The sequence below is a fragment of the Hyperoodon ampullatus genome, assembly GCF_949752795.1.
Source record: "Hyperoodon ampullatus genome assembly, chromosome: 17".
Taxonomy (NCBI): Eukaryota; Metazoa; Chordata; class Mammalia; order Artiodactyla; family Ziphiidae; genus Hyperoodon; species Hyperoodon ampullatus.
In genome coordinates, this window is record NC_136930.1 from 74,911,679 (window position 1) to 74,933,086 (window position 21,408).

At 40.3% G+C, this 21,408-nt stretch overlaps 1 protein-coding gene and 1 pseudogene across 8 annotated transcripts in view; one reads left to right on the forward strand and one right to left on the reverse strand.

Annotated features, from left to right (window-relative positions):
• TRAPPC9 (trafficking protein particle complex subunit 9) overlaps window positions 1–21,408 on the reverse strand; it is a gene marked incomplete at its 5' end in the record, with an annotated part of 502,410 nt that overhangs the window by 466,794 nt on the left and 14,208 nt on the right. For 6 of the 7 annotated variants that reach the window (XM_079722453.1, XM_079722457.1, XM_079722458.1 and 3 more), the window contains 2 exons: window positions 7,023–7,049; window positions 16,295–16,423. In XM_079722453.1, the coding sequence (XP_079578579.1) occupies window positions 7,023–7,049; window positions 16,295–16,423 (156 nt within the window). The remainder of the gene's footprint in view (window positions 1–7,022; window positions 7,050–16,294; window positions 16,424–21,408) is intronic. The other variant, XM_079722455.1, reaches the window with a different exon arrangement.
• On the forward strand, window positions 4,065–4,439 carry LOC307065447 (large ribosomal subunit protein eL31-like; annotated as a pseudogene). Its single transcript has one exon. The product of its transcript is annotated as a large ribosomal subunit protein eL31-like (transcript).

The following is a 21,408-nucleotide window of genomic DNA, read 5'->3' on the forward strand; positions in this document are numbered from 1 at the left end:
GGGAAGGGCTTCCCTGGTGGCGCAGTGGTTGAGAGGCCGCCTGCCGATGCAGGGGACACGGGTTCGTGCCCCGGTCCGGGAAGATCCCACATGCCACTGAGAGGCTAGGCCTGTGAGCCATGGCCGCTGAGCCTGCGCGTCCGGAGCCTGTGCTCCGCAACGGGAGAGGCCACAACAGTGAGAGGCCTGCGTACCGCAAAAAAAAAAAAAAAAAAAAAAAAAAAAAGAAGTGGGGAAAAGCTGGAAAAAAAAAATCATCACAAGGGCTCCCCAGTATCAGTCCAACAACAGTTTAATAATTCATTCAAGAGAAAGTTACTGAGTTCCTATTATGTGCAAGATTGTATAGGAGGCACAAGCTGGAAAGTCAACAAAAGTAAAATGAAGCAGAAATAAGAGGGAATGGGACTTCCCTGGTGGCACAGAGGTTAGGAATCCGTCTGCCAATGCAGGGGGCACAGGTTCGAGCCCTGGTCTAGGAAGATCCCACATGCCACAGAGCAACTAAGCCCATGAGCCACAACTACTGAAGCCCACGCGCCTAAGAGCCTGTGCTCCGCAACAAGAGAAGCCACTGCAATGAGAAGCCTCAGCTCGCCGCAACTTAGAGAAAGCCCGTGTGCAGCAACAAGGACCCAATGCAGCCAAAAATAAATTAAATTAATTTAAAAAAAAAAAGAAATAAAGAGGGAATAAAACAGAGACAAATGACACAGGAGAAAGAAAGGCAAAACCATAAAAAGAGGAGAATAACAAGGGTAGCCCCCACTCACCGCAACTAGACAAAGCCCCCAAGCAGCAATGAAGAGCCAACGAGGCGAAAATTAAATAAATAAATAAACAAAAAAATTTTAATTAATATTAAAAAATAATAAAAAATAGAATTGTAAAGTTAGAACATTGCTGAAAAGCTATAAAAATACTCCAAAAAACAGATCAAAACATCTATATGTAGGAAGGCTGCCCCCCTGTCATACATAAATGCAAACTTATTTTTGTTCATTCATGGGCACTAAATTACTTTATCCAAAGCATAATACATATTTTTTAATTTTATTTATTTGTTTGTTTGTTTGTTTATTTATTTTTGGCTGTGTTGGGTCTTTGTTTCTGTGCAAGGACTTTCTCTAGTTGCGGCGAGTGGGGGCCACTCTTCATCGCGGTGTGCGGGCCTCCCACTGTCGCGGCCTCTCTTGTTGTGGAGCACAAGCTCCAGACGCGCAGGCTCAGTAGTTGTGGCTCACGGGCCTAGTTGCTCCACGGCATGTGGGATCTTCCCAGACCAGGGCTGGAACCCATGTCCCCTGCATTGGCAGGCAGATTCTCAACCACTGCGCCACCAGGGAAGCCCCAAAGCATAATATTTTAATTAAAACAAATAATCAGTATTACACTTCTCCTGTCAAATCCAGTTCATAAATTTACTCTGCTATGTAACCATAACGTGTCTACGATAGAGCTAAAATTAATGAAAATACCTTTGTGTGGTTTGTGGAACTCTTCTCAAAATTCCAAGCTTTTAAAATAAATCTGAGCAGTATTTCTATATTATCTTTTCTCTTGTGAAACAACAGATACTGTTGTCAAAATTCTGTCATTACAATGATTCATGAGCACCATGCTCTAACTAATCTGCCAGACAATAAGGCACTATCTAGACACTGTGACCAAACAAAATGAAATATAAGGAAGACAATGACCCTATTCTGGAAAATTTACAACCTATGTCAACCCTGGGTTTTTCTTTCATTGGTTAGCAAAATAAAATAAATCATCTACTTTCTTAGAGCATTCGGTAGCCATGACTCTTCTTTTAGTGTAATGACCAAAAAAGAGTTAAGTATGACTTTCTTAGGTCAATTAGCAACAATCATCACTGGAGGGTAAGTAATGCGGTATTAACTGATAGCAATGCTGCCTACATTAGACCTAAAATAAAACTACACTGAGTTCTGCAAAGTATTATAAAGGAAGAGATGAGGTCCCTAATGAGAAAAAATTAGTAAGAAATCAAAGAAGTAATAAAGGCTTTTTAATTAACCATTCCTATAGAAAGGAATAGAGTATGGTAGTTAAGAGAACAGACGCTGGAGACAAATGTGTGGGTGTGAATTCCCACATCACCACTAACTAGCTGTACCCATAACAAGTCAATGAACTTTTCTGCATTTCAGTTTCCTTATCTATAGATTGGGGATAACAACAGTACCTACCTCCTAGAACTGTTGTAAGAATTAAATTGCTTTTAAAATACCTCAGATCTTAGATATGACACCAAAAGCACAAGCAACAAAGAAAAGTTAGATAAAGTGGACTTCATCAAAACTTAAAACTTCTAAGCTTCAAAGGACACCATCAACAAAGTGAAAAAACAATACACAGAATAGGAGAAAATTTTTGTAAACCATATATCTGATAAGGAACTTGTATCTACAATATAAAAAGAAATCTTGCAACTCAACAATAAAAAGACAAATAACTCAATTAAAAATGGATAAACGATCTGAAAAGACCTTTCAGTGATCCAGAAAGGATCTCATTCAGATTCAACGGAGAAATTAAACCCTTTACAGACAAGCAAAAGTTAAGAGAATTCAGCACCACCAAACCAGCTTTACAATAAATGCTAAAGGAACTTCTCAAGGCAGGAAACACAAAAGAAGGAAAAGACCTACAGTAACAAACCCAAAACAATTAAGAAAATGGTAATAGGAACATACATATAATTACCTTAAATGTAAATGGATTAAATGCTCCAACCAAAAGACATAGACTGGCTGAATGGATACAAAAACAAGACCTGTGCATATGCTGTCTACAAGAGGCCCACGTCAGACCCAGGGACACATACACACTGAAAGTGAGGGGATGGAAAAAGATATTCCATGCAGATGGAAATCAAAAGAAAGCTGGAGGGCTTCCCTGGTGGCACAGGGGTTGAGAGTCTGCCTGCCGATGCAGGTTCGTGCCCCGGTCCGGGAAGATCCCACATGCTGCGGAGCGGCTGGGCCCATGAGCCATGGCCGCTGAGCCTGCATGTCCGGAGCCTGCGCTCCACAACGGGAGAGGCCAGAACAGTGAGAGGCCCGCGTACAGGAAAAAAAAAAAAAAAAGAAAAAGATGCTCAATATCAATAGCTATAAGGGAAATCAAATCAAAACTACAAGGAGGTGGAGAAAACCATAATCTGAAAAGATACACACACCCCTATGTTCATTGCTGCACTATTTACAATAGCCCGGACATGGAAGCAACCTAAATGTCCCTCAACAGAGAATGGATAAAGAAGAGATGGTACACACAGACAATGGAATATTACTCAGCCGTAAAAAAGAATGTAATAATGCCATTTGCAGCCACGTGGATGGACCTAGAGACTGTGATACTGAGTAAAGTCAGACACAGAAAGACAAATATCATATGATAATGCTTATATGTGGAATCTAAAAAAAGGGTACAAATGAACTTATTTACAAAACAGGAGTCACAGATGTAGAAAACAAACTTATGGTTACCAGGGGATGTGGGGGGAGGGATAAAGTGGGAGATGGGACGGACATATCCACACGACTATATATATAAAATAGAGAACTAAAAAGAACCTACTGTGTAGCACAGGGAACTCTACTCAATTCTCCGTAATGGCCTATATGGGAAAAGAATCTTAAAAAAGAGTGGATATATGTATATGTGTAACCGATTCACTTTGCTGTACACCCGAAACTAACACAACATTGTAAATCAACTATACTCCAATAAAAATGTTTAAAAAAGAAAAAAATATATATATATTATGGCAAACTTTTAGGATATTTTAACATTAGTAAATAAACACAAATACAAATACAAATAAAAATTCTGTTTTCATTTTAAATGACAACAAAAAAAACCTACAAGGAGAAACCACTTCACCCTCACTAGAACAGCTATAATCAAAAAGATGATAACACCCTGACCTGGGGCTCCAGGAGCCCCGAGGACAGTTGCATGAGGCCGGCTGAGAGGGAGGACTTGGCTTGGCTTTGTCCCACTCCACTCTGAGCCTTCTCGTCGACTGGGTTTAGATGGCTCCCTCAAGGAAGGGTGGCAAGAAGAAGGGCCAGTCTGCCGTCAACAAGGTGATGACCAGAAAATACACCCTCAACGTCCACAAGAGCATCCCTGGAGTGGGTTTCAAGAAGCGTGCCCCTCAGGCACTCAAAGAAATCCGGAAATTTGCCATGAAGGAGATGGGAATTCCAGATGTGCGCATTGACACCAGGCTCAACAAAGCTGTCTGGGCCAAAGGAATAAGGAATGTCCCGTAGTGTATCCATGTGCAGCTGTCCAGAAAACACCATGAAGATGAAGATGCACCAAACAAGCTCTGTTCTTTGGCTACCTGTGTACCTGTCACCATTATCAAAAACCTAAAGACAGTTCATGTGGATGAGAACTAACTGTTGGTTGTTAAGTAAAGTTATAGAACTGCCAAAAAAAAAGAAAAGTTAATAACAAGCATTGATGGGGACATAGAGAAATTGGAACTCTCATACACTTCCTGCTGAGAAAGTAAAACAGCACAACCACTTTGGAAAACAATCTGGCAGTTCCTCAAACGGTTAAACATTTAGTTACCGTATGACCCTGTAATTCTAATTCCTAGGCATATACATAAGAGAACTGAAAACGTATGTCCACATAAAAACATATATGAATGTTAACAGCACCATTACTCATAACAGCCAAAAAGTAGAAACCACCCAAATGTCCATCAGCTGATAAAGGGGTAAACAAAAAGTGGTCTATCCACATGGTGAAATATTATTCAGCAAAAACAAAACATGAAGTACTGATCCGTGGTACGACACGGACAAACCTTGAAAACATTATGCTAAGTGAAAGAAGTCGGTCATAAAAGACTACAAGTTGTATGATTCCATTTCTACGAAATGTCCAGAACAGGCAAATCCAGAGACAGAAGAGTGGTTGCCTGGGGCTGGGAGAGGATGGGGGAAATGGGCAGTGACTGATAATCTGTATGCGGCTTCTTGCTGGGGTGATGAAAATGTCCAGGATTGATGGTGATACACAACTCTGGTCATAGAGTAAAAACTTCTGTATATTTTAATGGGTAAATTGTATTAAAACTGTTAAGAAAAAAAAGCACCTCGGACCAGTGCCTTCAAGTAGTAAGTGCAAATTGCTAATTTTCATTATAGGAAGAAGAAACTCCTGTCAACATTAAAATGGGAAAAGCAAATTTGAGTTAACTGAAATTGGACAAAAGATCACTTCACTTGAAAGAGCTGTTGAATGTACATGCAATATTCAGAAATGACAAGAAACAACAGTGTGACACCAAGAAGCATTCTGTTTCAAATGCCCATCAAGGGCTCGGAAGCTGAGCTGCTAGAAGTGATTGGAGAACTTCTTCCCGAGACGGTCAGTCTCCTCCTTCTGACCTTTGAAATGGTTGTGGGGAAAGCAGGCAGCAAAAACTCTGAAACAGCTTCCTTCAAATAATTTATCCATTTAAAGTTCAAAAATAAAATGAAAGTGATACAATTTCGTGCTGGGTTTTCTATAGAGCCGAACAATTTTGCCACCCCGAGAGAACACTAGCAGAGACTAAGCAGAGTCACAGCACACTGCTCCCAGGAGTCGTGAAGTGATTACCCACCAACACATGTGCCAGGGTTCAAAGGGCAGAGAAGAAGGGCAGAATCTCAACTCTCTCCTTGCTCTCCCTCGGGGAAGAAGACAGAGTCTGCATGCTTCATGCTTCTCACTTGGAACCGTGATAGAGGGCGTCCTGGGATGCCAAACCCTGGCTCTGAGTCCTTTCCTGCCAGCCTCACCCTCTCCCTGGACAACAGCCCCACAGGACCACCCTGACTTTACTCCCAGCACTCGAAACTCAATTTCAGCTCTATACAAGCTTATTTTGAAAAGTTTCAGAAATAAAAAATATTATATTCCTTTTTTAATCTCAACATATGACTGATTTTTCTGACAGCTCTAAGCTGTCTAATTCTCCTACGAGTGAATCCTGTACTTTCCATCAGGCGTACTAGCCAGTCTGGGCTCGTTAACTTCTATTGCTCAAATACCAATACATCTAACACTGATTTCATCATTCATCAGTTTTGGACGGGAGGTGAGGGAGTATCATTCAGTTCCTCAGCCCGCCCTCAACTGCTTTCTCATCAGCAACTCAGGTCTCCTAAAAACAAAGCAAAATATTTGTTTTCCTTCCTCTAGGAAGGAAAACACTTTCCACAAGCTCCATCAGGAAACATCAGCCTAGGGAAAGAATGCAACACAAATGTTAAAACAAAAATCTACAAACCTGAATCAATTTCATTTCAAAATCAAGATACACAATGAGATGAAAGTAAATGTGTTGGTCACAAAGCATGCGTAAGCATGACCATCTGATTTCCATCCTTCAAAGGAAGGGAGGGTTTTCATTTTTTATTATTATTCTTTGTCATTGTCTGATTAAGGCAGAAAACAATAGAGCTCGTTATGAAATAATTAAGCACTGCAATAAAAGAGATTTTTGCTGTATTAATTACAGAAGGCATTAAGAGGGGAAAGGAAAACGCACCTCTGTAAAAAATGCAAAATGTCTTTCCCTGTTAAGAACACACATACAAAATGCAACAGAGAATTCAAATTCACATTGAGAGGAGCATAAGCCACAGAATCAGAGCAAAGTCATTACTATGAGTAAATTCAAAATTCACTGGACAGGCATGCTCAATGCATTCAGAGAATTTTAAAGGCACACTGCAAATCATTCACTTAACCATGCTAGAGGAAGAATTTCCCTCTTCGACAAACAACATAAATCAATAGGGTGTCCCATGAAACAAGGAACAAACAACAATCAGGTTTGTAACAGTTCTGATTTAAAGTTACTTAAATCAGTATGTTCCAAAGATCATAATCCAGAAATTTTAACCATTCATTCACACCACCATGAAACAAGCACTTAAAAAAATAACCAAAAGAAACTAAGCACATAGATCATGTACCTGGATCAATGAGAACTTCTTGTGCCCCTGGAAGAAAGAACAGATTATGGTCTTTTATTTGAAAAACAAAACTACTTTTAAAGATAACTGCTAAATCACATTTCATAATTCACATAGCCTCAAAAATGCTGAGACACTTGTATCTGATCAGAAAAGCAATTCTGAGCAACAGTATGTTACAATTCAGTGCCTTTATGCTTTAGAAGGAAAAAAAGAAAAGAAAAACTATGTCTCATATCCTGCACAAACTGTAAAGTGCTTCCCTATCTCTCTCCCTTCCCACTTTCCAAGCTTATACTCCCTAACTCTTTTGAAACAAGTATGAGAATTTCTTATTCCCACAAATAAGCCAAGTGACAGAAGAATATCAATTTATTTGTATAAATATACGCCCACACCTTGGCCTGGAGAAGAAAGGTATCAGAAGGCTATATGGAACTTATTTCTCCTTCCTAAAATCACACACGTGCGCACGCACACACACACGTTCACACAGACACAGACACACATACACAATGATTTACTGGACACTTCACAAGCTAAGGATTTCCAACTTCTAGAAGATAGCTCTGTAGTTAGTTTACAACGCAAAACAGTTAACTTCTTTATTATCAAGAAGCAAAGCCTTGATCATCTATTAAACCATCCAAATATCAACGAGACCCAATTAGCCTTCTCTATAGAATGTAATTTCCCATGATGGCAAAACATACCCTAAGAGGAACTGGGTTCATGAGTCCTGCTTGGGCTTCCCTGGTGGCGCAGTGGTTGGGGGTCCGCCTGCCGAGGCAGGGGACACGGGTTCGTGCCCCGGTCCGGGAAGATCCCACATGCCGCGGAGCGGCTGGGCCCGTGAGCCATGGCCGCTGAGGCTGCGCGTCCGGAGCCTGTGCTCAGCAACGGGAGAGGCCACAACAGTGAGAGGCCCGCGTACCACAAAAAAAAAAAAAAAAAAAAAAAAAGAGTCCTGCTTATCATTAGCTATGATCATTTTTTTTTTCTTTTTTTGCGGTACACGGGCCTCTCACTGTTGTGGCCTCTCCCGTTGCGGAGCACAGGCTCCGGACGCGCAGCCTCAGCGGCCATGGCTCACGGGCCCAGCCGCTCCACGGCATGTGGGATCTTCCCGGACCGGGGCACGAACCCGTGTCCCCTGCCTCGGCAGGCGGACCCCCAACCACTGCGCCACCAGGGAAGCCCAGCTATGATCATTTTTAAACATGTTAACAAGATTCAGAAAGGTATGTCCCAATAACATATATTCTTACTGAAATAGCATGTTTTCAATCATCCATAGAGAATAGGTCCCATGATGCTACTTAAGAGCGACTTTGTGTATTGCAATCTCCATTTTTACATGCAGACTAAAAACCACTGCAATCTAGAAGCCACGATTATAATAAAAAACAGGTGCTTTCTATTGGATACTGACTATATGCCAAACACAATTCTTGACAACCATCACGTGTGATTGTCAGGGCAACCCTACAAGGTAGATGGGGATGGGAAAGCCTGCAGTGCAGATGCGGAGCCAGGGATGCTGCACCATCACACACTCCACAACATGCCCACGACGAGTGCTGACAGATCTGCACTGAGGGGACACTGAGCTGTGTGGAAACTTGGGGAATGTGAGATTTCCAGATAGTGCTAAAAACGTCCTGTTCAGTGAAAAACCTGGTCAAATATATTATACTGTGCCATGTCCTTTGAATAGGGAACATGATTGAGACTTTTTCGATGCCTCAGAGTGATAATCACAATCATCAATTACTCGACCTCTTAGGGCAGCCAGGGATGAACTGGGCCCCATGCTAAGTACACTGAGATTGCAGAGCTTTTAAGGTTGTTCAATGAAGTTTGTAAAAATCTTTCTGTCTCATGCCTCACACAGGCGGTCAACTATCACTTCTCGCTGGTGTGGATGTATTAATACCACCTGAAACGATCCTTTTCTGCCTTTTAAGCTAATCCATCTAATCCAATCTTTTCGAACAGCAAAGAACAAGCTCAACCACAAAAAATGGACAGCTTTTACCAGATGAACTTTAACATCTAACTGGACTCCCTGGAAGCCCTTTCCTTTTATTAAACCCACTTCTAGGTACGCGACAGTCTACTGACTGGTCGACTTTGCTATCTGATTATCTGGCCTACTCAGAAGGCTTCTCACCTCATTGTGTGTGTGAGGGGGTGGGGAGATAATAATTGGTGCTGTCTGAAGAAACCACAGTGAGAAAAAGGAGCACCCTCCAGCCAGGTCCCCACAGACAGGAGTACCTCAATGTGCTCAGAAATTATATTATCAGCATCATCAGCCTCCAATGGACTGATTTCACATCAAGCAAATTCATAAGCAACTGGTGTAAGAAAACCAGAGGCCGGGACTTCCCTGGCAGCCCGTGGTTAAGACTCCATGCTCCCCATACAGAGGGCACGGGTTCGATCCCTGGTCAGGGAACTAAGATCATGCATGCCGCAGGGTGTGACCAAAAAAAAAAAAAAAGAAAAGAAAAGAAACAGAGGTTTAACTTATTAATGTAACAGGAGACATAAAATTATCGATCAGACTAAAATATCGGAGTTCAACAATGAGCACACTTGCTCCCCAACGGCCCAATCCTAGGCAGGAGGCCACATGGCAAGCAAGGACGGATGCAGAGCAAGAGGGATCTCCTAGATTAACTTGATGGACTGAACTCCTGTTACAGGGACAGACCTGCTGCCTAGACCACAATGAATGCTGGTCACGGTGCATGGACAGTGGCCGAGGCACAGCTATGAGCACTTGTGCAACTCTCCCTTTCCCACCCTTTCCAGGCTGACCGATGGACAGATGCACATAGAGATCCACAGACAGGGCGATACCTCTAAAAACCCAAAGCCCATCTCTGAGAGCCTGGAAGCCAGACTGCCAGGGTTTAAATACCAGCTCTGCCACTTACTAGCTCTGTGACCTTGGTCAAATGACTTACCCTCTCTGTGCCTCAATTTCCACATCTGTAAGGTTGGGAAAATAATCAAACCTACCTCACTTGGCTGTTGTGAGGATCAAAGGATTAAATTAGTGTCTGCAAAGTTCTTAGAAAAGTATGCACCACATTTTAGGTGCCCAACAAATGTTAACTATGAAGCATACCCCGCCTGTCTCCCTTCTAATCATCTTTAATGTTTCCTTGCTAGTTTAAGTCACAGAGGACATCCTTATTTCTCTATTTATAAACTCCTGGGGAGCACCCTTCTGTTCCACTCCACGACCTGTTCAAACCGAGGGAGGGGACGCTTCCTCCCCACTCCTCTGGGCCATGAGGAGGGCTTCTCCCTCAACACTCCTGACCCCTGACCCATGGCTAGCCCTCCTCACACAAATGGAGTGAGGAGTGGGCTCAGGGAGTCTGGGAGACAAGTGGGGCACGGGAAACCGTTCTTTCCCCCCGGGTGCTGGCCACCCTCAGGAAGCACCCAGGATGCTCAGCTTTGTGACATGAGAGCCCTGAGCATGACGGGGACAGGTCCCCTCATAGGAAGGCCCACTGTGGCCCAGAGCTGCCTGCGACTGCGTGAGTCTCTCTAGTTCCGGGATAGGGTATTAAGACACCCATTTCCCCGAAGCCCTAAAGTCCATGGAGAATGTGGCTTTACCAGTAACAAAGGAGACGTTTACCTCCCGCTGCCTCCTCTCTCATCTCATCTCTCAGTTGGCTGGTGGAGAAAAGAGGAGTGTAGTTACTGGGCCCACTTAGGCCCCAACATATACTAATTAGCCAAAAATTCTGCAGCTTAACATTCAGGGTGACTGTATAACAGCCCTAATTCTGATGCTGCTGCTAAATTATGAGTACAGGAAGTACTGACCCTCTTCAAATATTTTACTCATTTCTTAATTGGATCTTTCGTCATAAAACCAGCTTTTTCTATTTTAATTCCTTAGTAATTGCTAAAGACTATATAAAATGATGGCTTCATACAAAACAATAGCTAAGGGTTTGAGCTCTTTTGAGATAACCACTGTGCTGAACACTTTACATAATTTCTTATTCTCACAATTCTACAAAGCAGGTATAAGCGTCCCTATGTTACAGACAAGGGAAAAACTCAGAAAGAACTGACTCAAGTTCGCATGGCTAAGTGGTAGCATGTGCATTCAAACCCAAGTCAAAAAACTACGCTCCTTCATACAGCAACGAAATCACCTCCCACTAATTAACACACAGCAGTGGGTTCAATACTCAGGGAGTTCAATACATTTTTCAGCTTTAAGGTGCTCCAGGGACCACTTCTATCTGTTTTATAAAATCATGGCTCACTGGTTTCTAATACTGGAAGAAAAGTACAATTTCGCCATTGTTTGCACAGCAAGTCTGAAATTTTCACACTGAGATGATAGAATAAAAAGAAGATATAACTAGAATAATTTGTCCAGGTATCCAGACATAATGAACACTGTGCTATCCTGAAGCATTAAACAAAGAAGTCAAATTAAAGGAACGTGGGTTAAGTCTTCTTCCACAAACAGGAAAATTAAGACTTTTAAAAGGTGCAACAGCGCCACCTATGGCCAAAAAGGCTGTCCAGGTTGCTGTAAAAGATACAACACAAAAATTGCCTGTATAATAAGAAACGATCAGTAAGGTTTTTATAAATAGGATGCTCAGAGCCTATAACTAAAAGCTTATCTAGCTCATAACTGAATTCTGCTTCAGGGAAGGGAGTGGTATTCAGTATGTAATCTGAAATTGTTAACACTCCTGAATATAAACAAAAGACACAGGCTCATGGAAATTAATCTTAGAAGTAGGAATCCAGTCCAGCCTCTTCATTTTACAGACAGAGAGACTGAGACCCAGGATCCATCCTCCTAGCAATCAGCAGCAAAGCCCTCCTAGTCCCTTTGTTTTACACTAGCTAGCTGTACTAGCTCTATATTCATAAAAGTCATGTCTGCATGTTTCCAACAGTAGATAATCTGTCTTGCAAAATACTTCCCAAAGAGCATTTAACTACAAATCATACAATTTTGTTGAAATACAGAACACTTATTTATATATTAAAATAAAGAGGGAGGGGATATGGGGATATATGTATACATATAGCTGATTCACTTTGTTATGCAGCAGAAACTAACACAACATTGTAAAGCAATTATACTCCAATAAAGATGTTAAATAAAAATTTTTTTTTAATTTAAAAATAATTTTAAGATAATAAATAAATAAAATAGCATGAGCTCCACTTTTATTCCCTCTATAAAGGAAAAGTGACAGATGTCAAATCAACATTTTGATTATTTACCTCCCCCAGCAGCAAAAATACCTGCTCAATCAAAAAAAGGAGCATTCTCCTAGCATCAACAAGGCAATTCCTTAAAAGATAACATTCCGTCTTTATCTTGTAAGGGGACACATGACCCACCGCCATGATGATGCTCAGATCTGGATTGTGTAAACTGTCAACACGTCATTAAATGTACAGCTCTCTTGTCTCAAAAAACTCATATAACTGTGCCTTGACTTCTAACAGGCAGAATTGTTCTCAGAGCTTTCTGAGATGCTTTTCCCAGGTTTTATAAAATCCTCAAATTTGGCTTGAATAAAATTTTCCATTTTCTTTCTTAAAAAATAAATAAATAAATAAAACTTATTAAGGGTACAGGAAGAAAAAATCAAAACTTTCTTCAATCACAAAAGAGATAAGCTTCTTCTCTGAAAATAATCAATACTGATTTTTCTAAACGTAAAGGCTGTGGTCAAATTCCTAGCAATTTAAAGGTTCTAGTGGATGATTACAAGGCAATATGAACTCTGAGTTGTAAAAATATACATTCTGTACAAATAATCTTCAAGTTCTTCAGCTGAAGACAATTTAGCTAGTCCCTATCTTACTAGGATGACACTCTCATCAAAACTTCATACTGGACTAAAAAAATTAACCAAATCCTTATCACTTTAAGTCATATTATATATATCATATGTATATACACACTGAATATGCATCAGAAATAAACCACCCTCTTCAGTATTCAGAGCTGATCCTTCTAAACTATCTGTCATTGTGACAGCAAATTTTTACTGAGAATCTCTTGGGTGCTTTGTGCAAGGTATCTAACTCACAGTCTGACTAGGTAAATAACATTATTCAAATTTCACAAATGAGGAAATATATACTTAAACCATAAAATCAACTTAACATATTCATCATAAGGAAAGAAAAGAGTAAAGATTTTTACTTTCTCTCAATTTTCAGTGGCTTAATCTTTTCCTCCGTACTAAAGACTACATAAAAGCAGTTCAGTCTTTATAACTTTTTCTCTCGACAAGCCTCACTAGAGAAAAACAAGCGGTAAGTTATTAGCAATGGTTGGATTTTCAAAGCTCACTTCTCTTTTGCACTGTAATCATTTTTTAATGTTTTTTTTAGTGCTTCCAGAGTTAAAATAAAAAATACTAACTTTGTAGGTCATTAGCTGAGAATAAAACACTTGTGAAAATGTACAATGTTAGTCTATGCCACTCTGTCTCATATTCCCACTGATACCTCTTCTTTCAAGGCCTCGTCAGGTTGAGATCACTAAAATCAGTCATTTATGAACTCACAGGAGTTTGGGAAACCAGTCAACGGGAGGCTGGTTAGAGGAGCAATTAAGGATGCGTACTGTGCAGTCACCCCAGCCTGGTTCCAGCCCCGAGTCTGCCGCTGCCAGTTGCGTGATTTGGGGAAAGTTACCCCATCGCTTTAGACCTCAATCCCTCACCTGCAAAAAGGAGTTACTGATAACTACCCTCAAACACCTGCTATGAAACACCTGTAAGGAAAGCATTTAGCACAACCTGGCCTAGGGTAGATGCCAAATCATTCATAGCTATTTCAATAATTCGGGATGATAATGCTTACTATTAATAAATGAAGCTAGTCCAAAAAGTACAAATAACCATAAAGGAGAAACATTTGTAAGTCAATAAGCATTTCCTTTTGGATTGATTGCAGAATGTCCTATTGATTTTTTAATAAACCAAGTTTTGAATAACCTTGAATACTCTGAATACTAAGAAAGTGAAGTTTTTTTTAAAAAATTTAAACAAAAGGAGAATTAAAGCAAAAAGACTTAGGGAGTACAGAATTCTTTTTTGAAACTAAATTCAGTTTTAAGAGGGGGGAAAATTCCCTTTTCTCAGAGGAAATCTTGAAAACCATGTAAAGGGGATCTGAGATGTCTAGAGTCTTTTAACACTATTCATGAATTCATATGACCAAGTCTTGAAACTACCTGACAATCAACAATAATAATACTGATAACAATAATGGCTGCTAACATTTATCCAGCACCGGCTGGGACTGCTGTAGGTCCTTTATATGTGTATCTCATGCAGCCTTCACAAGAACCCTCCGAAGTAAGTACAATTATTACCTCCCCCACTTCACAAATAAGGAAATTGAGGCACAGAGAGATTAAACTTGCTCCAGGTCACGTGGGCATTAAATGACATCTGTAGCCTGCTATTTTGCTGGTGAAAAAGGAACCTGAGATATAAATTCAAGGGAGAATATTAAATAATCAGTTTGGTCTGGTCTTCACCTCAAAGAGTAGATACCATAAATTCCTGATGTGAGATGAGGCTGCCACTACAAACTGACTAATCTTGAAATTAATATCCAAGATGAAGCAACATATATACTCATGATAGCAAATCCATTCATGGCTCTGGACCCTTTAATGCCTGAAAGGTGGTAAAATCATTTCCAACCTAAATGCCATCAGCGCTGCTCTTCCAGCTCTCATCCAAGCTTCACTGGATGTTCTTCTCCACAGACTGTCTTTAACAGTAAAAAGTTCTCAAGTATTTCACACCATGCACAGCTAAATAAAGACATTTCTCTACTGCAGACGGAGCACTTCTTCAGGCTTAAAACTTTCTTTGCCCATCTTCAGCAAGGGGAGAAAGTGAAACATCACCCTAAAAAGGCTCCAGAGTCTCACTAATCACACGAGTAGAACAGTCTCAACACATTATAACTCTTCAAATAGCAGGGAAAGAATAAAATAAAACAACCTTCAACAAAAGGCACCCCCAGAGAGAGAGCAGACTTTCTTCTAAGGAGAAGATAAAACAGCTGTCACCTGTGTGTTGGATATTTTAGCACTTGGCCGCTGGCGCGAGAGGACAAGAGGACCTGAAATGCTGGAATCTCATAGCAGAGACAGCAGTTACAACAACACGGGATAAACACAGGTGGTGAGCACTGACGGGAGGCATCTCAAGTCAGAACTGAAGCCCAGGAAAGCAGGGAGCAGAGACATTCCCGTCTGAGGACTTTCTCTATCACTTCTCAGCCCGCTTTACTTTCCTCTCCAATAACTGAGACCCCACTAAAACCATTAGGAACAGTCTGCTGAAGGAAGATAAAACATCTTCAAGGACCACCAAAGATTCATCTAAGCAGTTCTACAAAGAGTGCACCCAGATTCAGACTGAGTGGCTACACTGACTGGCTCATAGAGGTCGTCTCTGCAGTCTTTGCTGGTGACGGGGATGGTATAATTCAGGGGAAAAAGACATTGAAGGCATTTCCCCATCCAATACACATCAACGGCCGTGGGCCTTCTCTTTGGGGGGAAAAAAATCTGTAAAAATCTCATGGTTCAAAAAACACCTAGTAGTTTTGTGTATAGCCTTGATCTCTGCATTCTTTGTTATTATCTTCGTGACCTATGCGGTATGACAACTACATCCTGAACATTTAAGGCAAATTCATTTATTAAGGGTCAAAAGGGTCAAGTTCATTCAACAAGCATTTGTGGTTCTGCTCCTCCAAAGATGCATTTTTACTCTTCATAGGTGCTAACAAACATGAGCAAATCAAACTTCACGCATTAAGAGAACTTCATCAACCAGAAAAATAAGAAACAGCTCCCAGGGCCCTGAATTAGCTGTTAAAATTGACATCTGGGACTAACTTCACCAAACACACAGAAATTATGACAAGGACCCAGACAGAGAACTTCAAAGACAGCCTACCATGAAATTTTATGCAACTGGTCCAGAAATCAACCCATTGTTGTAATCCATTAATATCATTTGATAAGACTCAATAAGATCAATACATATTCAATAGAATCCGAAGACAATGTCTCACGTGCAGGATTTCTAACTCAACAGATTTTATATTTTATTTAAACATCACTCAACCTTCCCTCAGAGGGAACAGTAACAGGTGATTCCTGCTTGCTTAAGGCCTGTAACTGAGTCTAGGATGGAGGCAAGAGCAGAGCTTACCTGGTCGATGTCTGTTGGCTGCTTCAGCAGGAAGTGAGCTACCCTGGAACCTTCGAGCTCCAGTTTTACCACCAGTTCCACCAGGATAGTGATAGATGACAGAAGCTGAACATAACCCTTCAAGGGCAGCTGGGCATTAAAATAAAAGTTCAATTAATAAAGTTAGTGGTCCATCCTTAGCAAAAATTGCAGTGACTAAGAATGATTTGAACGGCTTGATGATGTGGAAATGCCAATTTTTCCACAAAACAGACATCAAACCTACAGATCACTGGTTTTGTTATAAACAGGAACATGGCCCCTACTGTGTTTTGCAGGCCCGTGTCAAAGGTGGCAGCGCAGAAAACTCTCGCGATGCTCAACGCTTCTCTGAGGGGCTGAGCACATGTGAGACAGGCTGTTCATTCATTCATTTAACCAACAGTTTAGTTCACACCGTGTGGCAGGCTCTGTGCCAGATGCTGACATTGCAGACAGGTGTAGAAGTGCCCTGGATCGAAAATATTTTTAAAATCATACCACCGGAAGAAGGACCAGAATACCTATCCCCATCATTCACCCTGAATGCATCTATCCCATTTCGAACAAACACCTAGCAGGCCTGTCTCCTTCTCAAAGGCAGCCACACTGAGTTGCGGCAACTTTTCATGCTTCTATCACTGGCAGTTAAACCCTAAGAACCTTGGGCTATGCTACTCGCCTCACAAGTGCTGCAGTGTTCATCTTTACCCAGTAGCTCAGTGGTTCTCAAACTTTTTGGTCTTAGAACTCCTTCATGCTGAAAAATCACAGAGGACCACAATAAAGAGCGCTTTTTTTGTGCAGGTTACATCTACAGATATTTACGATATTCGAAAATAGAACTAGAAGAGGATTTAAATATTTATGTGTTCCTTCCTTTTAAAACAATAATGAGCCCATAACATGTTAACATTTATTTTTTTGTTTTTTGGGGGGTTTTTTTGTGGTACGCGGGCCTCTCACTGTTGTGGCCTCTCCCGTTGCGGAGCACAGGCTCCGGACACGCAGGCTCAGTGGCCATGGCTCACGGGCCTAGTCGCTCCGAGGCATGTGGGATCTTCCTGGACCGGGGCACAAACCCATGTCCCCTGCATCGGCAGGCGGACTCTCAACCATTGCGCCACCAGGGAAGCCCTATCTTTTTTTTAAATATCTTTATTGGAGTATAATTACTTCACAATGTTGCGTTAGTTTCTGCTAACAAAGTGAATCAGCTATATGCATATGTATATCCCCATCTCCTCTCCCTCTTGCGTCTCCCTCCCGCCCTCCCTATCCCACCCTTCTATGTGGTCGCAAAGCACCAAGCTGATCTCCCTGTGCTATGCAGCTGCTTCCCACTAGCTATCTATTTTACATTTGGTAGTGTATATATGTCAATGCTACTCTCTCACTTCGCCTCAGCTTACCCTTCCCCCTCTACGTGTCCTCAAGTCTACTCTCTACGTCTGCGTCTTTATGCTGTCCTGTCCCTAGGTTCATAAGAACCATTTTTTTTTTAAGATTCCATATATATGTGTTAACATACGGTATTTCTTTTTCTCTTTCTGACTTACTTCACTGTCTGTGACAGACTCTAGGTTCCTCCACCTAACTACAAATAACTCAGTTTCATTTCTTTTTATGGTTGAGTAATATTCCATTGTATATATGTGCCACACCTTCTTTATCCATTCATCTGTCAATGGACAGTTAGGTTGCTTCCATGTCCTGGTTATTGTAAACAGTGCTGTAATGAACACTGTGGTACATGACTCTTTTTTGAATTATGGTTTTCTCAGGGTATATACCCAGTAGTGGGATTGCTGGGTCACATGGTAGTTCTATTTTTAGTTTTTTTAAGGAACCTCCATACTGTTCTCCATAGTGGCTGTATCAATTTACATTCCCACCAACAGTGCAAGATGGTTCCCTTTTCTCCACACCCTCTCCAGCATTTATTGTTTGTAGATTTTTAATGATGGCAATTATGACCGGTGTGAGGTGACACCTCATTGTAGTTTTGATTCCCATTTCTCTAATGATTAGTGATGCCGAGTATCTTTTCACGTGTTTCCTGGCAATCTGTATATCTTCTTTGGAGAAATGTCTATTTAGGTCTTCTGCCCATTTTTGGATGGGGTAGTTTGTTTTTTTGATATTGAGCTGCATGAGTTGCTTGTATATTTTGGAGATTAATCCTTTATCAGTTGCTTCGTTTGCTAATATTTTCTCCCATTCTGAGGACTGTCTTTTCATCTTCTTTATGGTTTCCTTTGCTGTGCAAAGCTTTTAAGTTTCATTAGGTCCCATCTGTTTACTTTTGTTTTCATTTCCATTTCTCTAGGAGGTGGGTCAAAAAGGATCTTGCTATGATTTTTGTCATAAAGTGTTCTGCCTATGTTTTCCTCTAAGAATTTCATAGTATCTGGCCTTACATTTAGGTCTTTAACCCATTTTGAGTTTATTTTTGTGTATGGTGTTAGGGAGTGTTCTAATTTCATTCTTTTACATGTAGCTGTCCAGTTTTCCCAGCACCACTTATTGAAGAGGCTGTCTTTTCTCCACTGTATATTCTTGTCTCCTTTATCAAAGATAAGGTGACCATATGTGCATTGGTTTATCTCTGGGCTTTCTATCCTGTTCCATTGATCTATATTTCTGTTTTTGTGCCAGTACCATACTATCTTGATTAATGTAGCTTTGTAGTATAGTCTGAGGTCTGGGAGCCTGATTCCTCCAGCTCCGTTTTCCTTTCTCAAGATTGCTTTGACTATTCAGGGTCTTTTGTGTTTCCATACAAATTGTGCAATTTTTTGTTCTAGCTCTGTGAAAAATGCCATTGGTAGTTTGATAGGGATTGCAGTGAATCTGCAGATTGCTTTGGAATGTACAGTCATTTTCACAATGTTGATTCTTCCAATCCAAGAACATGGTATATCTCTCCATCTGTTTGTATCATCTTTAATTTCTTTCATCAGTGTCTTATAGTTTTCTGAATGCAGGTCTTTTGTCTCCTTAGGTAGGTTTATTCCTAGGTCTTTTATTCTTCTTGTTGCAATGGTAAATGGGAGTGTTTCCTTAACTTCTCTTTCAGATTATTCATCATTAGTGTATAGGAATGCAAGCGATTTCTGTGCATTAATTTTGTATCCTGGTACTCTACCAAATTCATTCATTAGCTCTAGTAGTTTTCTGGTAGCATCTTTAGGATTCTCTATGTATAGTATCATGTCATCTGCAAACAGTGACAGTTTTACTTCTTCTTTTCCGATTTGGATTCCTTTTATTTCTTTTTCTTCTCTAATTGCTATGGCTAAAACTTCCAAAACTATGTTGAATAACAGTGGTGAGAGTGAGTAACCTTGCCTTGTTCCTGATTTTGGAGGAAATGGTTTCAGTTTTTCACCATTGACAACAATGTTGGCTGTGGGTTTGTCATATATGGCCTCTATTATGTTGAGGTAGGTTCCCTCTATGCCTACTTTCTGGAGAGTTTTTATAATAAATTGGTGTTGAATTTTGTCAAAAGCTTTTTCTGCATCTACTGAGATGATCATATGGTTTTTATCCTTCAATATGTTAATATGGTGTATCACATTGATTGATTTGCATGTATTGAAGAATCCCTGCATTCCTGGGATAAACCCCACTTGATCATGGTAAATGATCCTTTTAATGTGCTGTTGGATTATGTTTGCTGGTATTTTGTTGAGGAGTTTTGAATCTATGTTCATCAGAGATATTGGCCTATAGTTTTCTCTTTTTTGTGACATCTTTGTCTGGTTTTGTTACCAGGGTGATGGTGGCCTCATAGAATGAGTTTGGACATGTTCCTCCCTCGGCTACATTTTGTAAGAGTTTGAGAAGGATAGGTGTTAGCTCTTCCCTAAATGTTTGATAGAATTAGCCTGTGAAGACATCTGGTCCCAGGCTTTCGTTTGTTGGAATATTTTTAATTTGTGATTGGTTTATATTTTCTATTTCTTCTTGGTTCAGTGTCGGAAGGTTGTGCTTTCCTAAGAATTTGTCCATTTCTTCCAGGTTGTCCTTTGTATTGGCATATAGTTGTTTGTAGTAATCTCTCATGATCTTTTGTATTTCTGCAGTGTCAGTTGTTACTTCTCCTTTTTCATTTCTATTTCTGTTGATTTGAGTCTTCTCCCTTTTCTCCTTGATGAGTCTGGCTAATGGTTTATCAATTTTGTTTATCTTCTCTAAGAACCAGCTTTTAGTTTTATTGACCTGTGCTATTGTTTCCTTCATTTCTTTTTCATCTATTTCTAATCTGATCATTATGATTTCTTTCCTTCTGCTAACTTTGAAGGTTTTTTGTTCTTCTTTCTCTAATTCTATAGGTGTAAGGTTAGTTTGTTTGAGATTTTTCTTGTTTCCTGAGGTAGGACTGTATTGCTATAAACTTCCCTCTTAGAACTGCTTTTGCTGCATCCCACAGGTTTTGGGTCACTGTGTTTTCATTGTCATTTGTTTTTAGGTACTTTCTGATTTCCTCTTTGATTTCTTCAGTGATCTCTTGGTTATTTAGTAGCATATTATTTAGCCTCCATGTGTTTGTATTTTTTACAGTTTTTTTCCTGTAATTGATATCTAGTCTCATAGCATTGTGGTTGGAATAGATACTTGATACGATTTCAATTTTCTTAAGTTTACCAAGGCTTGATTTATGACCCAAGATATGGTCTATCCTGGAGAATGTTCCATGAGCACTTGAGAAGAAAGTGTATTTTGTTGTTTTTGGATGGAATGTCCTATAAATATCTATTAAGTCCATCTTGTTTAATGTGCCATTTAAAGCTTGTGTTTCCTTATTTATTTCCATTTGGATGATCTGTCCATTGGTGAAAGTGGGGTGTTAAAGTCCCCTACTATGATTGTGTTACTGTTGATTTCCCCTTTTATGGCTCTTAGCATTTGCCTTATGTACTGAGGTGCTCCTATGTTGGGTGAATAAATATTTACAAATGTTATATCTTCATCTTGGATTGATCATTATGTAGCATCCTTCTTTGTCTCCTGTAATAGTCTTTCTTTTAAAGTCTATTTTGTCTGATATGAGAATTGCTACTCCAGCTTTCTTTTGATTTCCATTTGCA